The 6,118-nt window shown below is 35.4% G+C and overlaps 1 protein-coding gene across 1 annotated transcript; it reads right to left on the bottom strand.

The window, feature by feature from the left end:
• Positions 1-502: 502 nt before the first annotated feature.
• Positions 503-2,933, bottom strand: LOC132714875 (uncharacterized; the record flags this gene model as incomplete). The annotated part of the gene is made up of 2 exons (XM_060697791.1): positions 731-2,933; positions 503-556 (listed from the first exon to the last, which is right to left on the bottom strand). Coding segments are annotated over exons 1-2 (411 nt in total), but the record flags the coding sequence as incomplete, so codon positions are not given.
• Positions 2,934-6,118: the final 3,185 nt, after the last annotated feature.

Below are 6,118 nucleotides of genomic sequence, written 5' to 3'. Positions count from 1 at the left end.
TTGAGCGTCGCGGTGTAAAAATCATAAAAATAACGCGACATTTACTCGACATTTTTAAAATGTCGCTTCGCGATGTCGAGTGTCACTTCGCATTGTCGAGCGTCGTATCGCATTGTCGCGTTGTCGTTTCGCATTGTCGAGTGTCGTGGTATGCACTTCTACCAACCTCGACACTCGACAATGCGAAGTGACAATGCGACAACGCGAAGTGACATCGCGACAACGCGAAGTGACATCGCGACAACGCGAAGCGACGCTCGACAATGCGAAGCGACACTCGACAACGCGAAGCGACATTTCTTAAATGTCGCCCTTTTTTACCGCGACATTTCTAGGCGACAGTGCGACATATCGTTTGACACTGTCGAGCGTCGCTTCGCATTGTCGCATATCGCTTCGCGTTGTCGAGCGTCGCTTCGCATTGTCGCGATGTCACTTCGCATTGTCGTGTGTCTACCCTTAGACGCGACGGACGACATTCTAAATGGCACGATAAGGACACCGTATCTATGAGATAATTGTACTGTTTGTAGCCATCGGCTCGGAAACCAAATATCTGAAAGATACAGCATGTACACATTTACTGCATAGAAAATTTATTCAAAGAAAATATATATTTACTAAGGTACTAACACGTAATTTTCACGTTTATAGTAATTGTTAAAGAAACGAAAAAGTTTAGAGTGTATACATGAAAATAGATAATTAGCACTTAGATTGAAAGTCATACCTGCACTTTTCTCGACTGAATGAAAAATATGGGTCCCTTTTCTTGTGCATGATGTGGCAACTTAACATACTGACTGACGTCAAACGTATAATGTACGTCATTTGTAGAAAAGTTATCATCGGCAGCCTGGTTGTGTTGTTCCCGATTTACAAACATTGATTTTGATTTTTCTACAAGTTCCATGTAAAGGTCACGTTCCTTTCTTACTTGCAGCACATGTTGATGGTATTTCAAGGTTGCCTCTATCTTGTCGTTTTCACCCTGGGCAAGCTTAATATCCTGTTTACAGACCTCACAGGCTTTACACACATCCTCTTTCGGCGAGGATATTTTATATAGGGCACACACGTTTCCCATATATCTTTAAATGTTGATAAACCAACTTCCCAACTTCCGTACAGCGTGAAACGTAATCACTGTGCACTGAATGCATTACATCAGACGACGGTAAATATATAGGGGCCTCATCACCCCCCCCCCCCCCCCTTAGTACTGCAGGCTGAGGCAATCCCTCCTAACTCGCGTAACTCAGTATACCAGTTTATTTAATTTTACCCATGCAATATGGTGCTATTTCAGTCAAATATATTTCATATTTTTTTAAAATAAATATGAAATATAAATATGAAAGTGGGTGGAGTTAAAACTCATATTTATTTTAAGGGACTTCTTTCGCCGGTTTGTTTGAAAAATCTGATGAATACAAAACAACTTTTTCTTGAATTTTGTTTTGAAAACTATCTAGCATGATAGAAAATGGTCTAACTAAGAAAATTAATCCGAACACCAATATCTTTAATTCAGTAATCAACGCTGTACAGACGTGTTAAGAGTTTTTTTACATGACGTCACAATGTAGCGCCAAACAGCGCGTGCTTACGCATATATTACTGCGCGCTGTACAATAGCAGTTGGTAGCAAGCAAGGGAATTCGTTACCATTTTCTTTGATAATGAAATTAAATAAAAAGTTTTTTTTTTTATGTTTTTCGTGAAATATGGTATATATTTTCACTCAACATGATAAAATGCCACATATTTTCACTCGCCGTACCGGCTCGTGAAAATATGTGGCATTTTATCATGTTTCATGAAAATATATACCATATTTCACGCAAACGAAAAAATATCCTCTTAATAAACTTAACTGCATCTTTAATTACGTCTGGAGGTTAGGCATTCTGTATGACTGCGCACAGTTTTCTTCCATATTGCGTCTGATATTTCTCAGTTGCCTGTCTTTTATATTAAATACCACCAGAATGATTTCAAGGCACACTTTTACTCCATCAATAAACATTCATAACGGGAGCGTTTGCGTCTACTTTACATCTTATGTCAGAGCTTATTTTTTAAGGGTGCCCATTATTAGCATTTCCTTCTCATTTTTGTCATTTCCCATAGATTAAGAATATTTGCTTCGATCAGAGGAAAGAAAAGTTACTGAATCAGTTTTAGTACATTTACAGCCAGTGTCATAAATGTGTTTCAGATTGTCGATGCTCTGCGGATCATCACTATTTTGGTACGTGTCAGCATTACCTTGATTGTCTGCATTAACAGAATCCAAAACAAGACCAGCTGTAAAATATATGTTGAGATGTGACTCAATGGATATATAGCTGGTGCCTCTATAGCTTAATTTTCACTTTCATTCGGGTGGTTACAGAATTACATGTGTCTGACTGATGTGATAAACCGAAACTTGACAGTTCTAAGATCATCCAGCTCATGTAAAAAAGAAAAAGAAAAAAATAATCTCATTACATAATATTGATAAGAAGTTACCTTTATTTTTTAAATGTAATTTAAAAAAGGGCGGCAGTTATGAGAATCGAACCCACGACCATTGAAAAATTTATATGGTTGAAATCTGCACCATGTAATAGAAACTCTGCCTTTGTTATTGTATTTTATGTCATGCAGCATGTTAAGAAACGTGGTCATGTACCAATAATAGTAAAGGTTGATGCAGGGGTTGAAAGCTGTACGTAATAGAACCTTCAGATCGCATTCAGATAGTATGTCAGAGAAAATTCTGTTGGGAGATCAAGTGCAAATCAATGAATTGAAATGCTTTGGATTTTTTTTCTCGAGAAACTTTACTTTTTATTGGTGTAACCTCTTTAAAGATTAGATTGGTTAAACCTATATGATAATACAGTTCAGTTGCATATCGAATGTCTTAGATTATGGCATGTTAAACGTTGCATTATTCAATATATTTAATTTTTGGTCTATAACCACTATCTATATTGTATAACTCTAATTTTATATGTTATACTGTATCCTACTAAAATTTTTTGTTCGTCAAAATCCGAGCCATAATATGGCCGTTCACTACTGAATTTTACTTTATGTTTGAGTGTTCTACCGGAAACACCTAGTGAGACTGGAGCTCACATGTGTACGTTTCCAACTTATTACACGCACACTTTTGCAATTCACTGCCATTTTTGCTTACACTTTGACGTGGGGACGCCACTTTTGCTCATTTTAGGTTAAAACTCGTACGTTGTATGCAAAACGGCCCCTTATTGCACCAGCATTACATCATATGTATTATACATGCACCAAAACAACCATAATTTGGAATTTTTGAAAATTGTTATTGCCTTTTCATAGTAGATTTGACCAAAAAAAAATGATTACAATGCAGACGACGGTGGATTAGATTGCAACGCAGTGCGGTGGTCCCGATACCATTAATGTCAATTGTGAGGGTTTAACTTGACATAACGCATTTTTTAATTTAGAACAATTCTTTTCTTATGTTGACATCAGAGAAACGCTTTCTTGTAGTGTTTAAAACAATATGATTATATATTACTAGCTGCCGGTAAAACTGCACTCCAGTTAACGCACCATGACTGTATACATATACATGTACGATTGAACTATGACAAAAGTCCCCAAACTATGATACAAGTATAATTGGTGTCCTCAGCATGGTAATATAACACAGTGACATTCAAAACTGAGATTGATTTTTAAGAAACATGTTATGTTAATCTTTACAGAATTTCTTCTTTTATATGTTTGTTGCTCAAGGCCTTTTAAGTCCCAGGTTGAACGTAAACTATTCTACTTAAGGAATAACAATGGAAGGAAAATGGAAGTGCAACTTATACATCTATTTGCATAAATAATCATATTATTTTAATCAAACTAAAGAAACACGTTTCTCTGATGTCAAAGTAAGAAAAGTGTTGTACTCTATTGAAAAATGAGTTATGTCAAGTAAACCCTCATATTGACAAATGCACTGCGTTGCAATCAAATCGACCGCCGTCCGCGTGGTAAACAATTTTTGTCAATTCTTCCATAAAAAAGGCAATAACAATTTTCAAAAGTTACAAAATATGGTTGTTTAGTGCATTTATCATACAAACCATGTAATGCGAAGGATTCTAATGCGAAATACATATGCGCGTGCGCACGTAATAGCTAGCGCGTGCGCACGTGATAGCAACGCATGGTCACGGAAAAGCTATCGTGTGAGCACGTAATAAATAAGAAAATTCTATGTCCCCTTGATGGTACTATGGTCAAAGACGATGTTACGATGGTGAAAAAACGATGTTCAATACGATATGATGAAACTGCGATTGCATGATGATGAAAACGCGATATTATTTTCTCTATAGTGTCATCGCATCATCGTGATTTCACAATCTTGTTTAGTTTAATCATATTTTATTGCTTTTACATTTTATACAAAAACAGATACATTGTCACATGTAAACATTCTACAAAACAGTAACGAATACATTTACAGTTATTACATGGATATTATAGTTATAATAAAAAAGCAATCTTGTCATCGTGTTTTAATCATCGTACCATCTACGTACCATCTCAATTTCACCTTTGTACCATTGTGCATAGCTGTTCAGGGAGACAAAATAAACGGAACAGCGTAATCGGTTGATATTGAATGATATAATATCGTGACTCGTTTCGCATCTCGCCGAAACATCTCGCGAAATCTCGCGTCTCGCTTCGCATCTCGTGTGAGCACGTAATAAATAAGAAAATTCTATGTCCCCTTTATGTCACCTAAGATACTACCTTGTTTTTGCTAAAAATATTTCTAGTGCCATAAAGCATTTATAAAACTTTAAGTTTCTAAGGTAACAATAGTTTAAGAATATCGAAAACATATCTAATGTCAATTTATTACATTTGTAGAGGTAAAAAATAAAAATTGAAAAGTATTGTTTAGATGAGAATATATATCTGACTAGAGCTATACGTAAGGTGATAAATAACCCCACTATGGTGGGCTTTACCTACGAAACGATTACTTTTTGATAATCCATAATTCAATCGAACGAAGGTATTTCGTTTTTTGTTGGATTTTGTTGTTAATGTTGTTTTTTTTTTTTTTGGTTTTTGTTGTTTTTTTTTTTTTTTTCGAAATGGTAGAAGGACTCATGCATGTCTGCAATAAAACATTTTAATTAGTCTTAAGTAAACACAGCTTTGTTTATAAATTCACCTTTAAGAACAAGATAGATGCAAAACTGTATGTATCAAACAGAGACAGTCCATTCCTTAGGAATAAGGCTTTCATTGTTGTATATATAGATTAATAGTATTTCTATACCATGAACTACCAAACATTCCACATGCTTTGAAAGTGGTCGGTTTTCAACCAGTTTTCTTTATAATTTGATCTGGTATGTATAAAAAATGAAAGCTGTCACTATTAGATCATCTTATATACATAACATTGAAATTTAAATCTGTTCCAAATAAAGAAGTAGCACTTGGTGGCACATTCAGAATAAAAAAGTTTTAACAGGTTTAGTAATTTCATGTGGACAGAACTTAGATAATAGCTATCAACTTAGCACATTTTCACAATGAGGCAAACACTGTTGCTGACCTGTCGCACGCATGCCGCAAAAAGGAAGGAAACACGGTAACAGAATGGAATTTCTTGGTCTATTCATGCATATGGTACATATGTCTGGCTGTACTGGTTCTAGGTCTGCCCGAAAAGTAATCTGTTCCATAAAACACTTCAATGAGACTAAAGACAAATCATTGAACTTTCAGTACCTGTTTATTTTTATGAGCACGACAATCAGTAAGGATTGATTTGAGACATTTTCGTTTCCTGTACATTTTAAAGCACTGAAAATGATTACTTTGGCTTTCAAAGTTTTATGATGACTTTGTGAAGATAAAATGAAGTACAAGAGGGCCATTATGGCCCTGAATCGCTCAGCTAGCTGCTCTAAGGCATAAGGGCAAATACCAGATTTATATTACCCCCAAATAGAGGTTCTCATTAAGATTATTGTGTTCAAGTTAGACTAAAATATTCTCATTGATATCAAAGATAGGTGTAAATTTGAAATGTTGACAGTGACGGAAACTA

This window comes from Ruditapes philippinarum, unplaced genomic scaffold, assembly GCF_026571515.1.
Source record: "Ruditapes philippinarum isolate M1 unplaced genomic scaffold, ASM2657151v2 ctg9226_1_1_1_1, whole genome shotgun sequence".
NCBI classification, from domain to species: domain Eukaryota; kingdom Metazoa; phylum Mollusca; class Bivalvia; order Venerida; family Veneridae; genus Ruditapes; species Ruditapes philippinarum.
The sequence above is the reverse complement of the archived record's forward strand: the minus strand, read 5'-3'. Positions and strand labels throughout refer to the sequence as shown.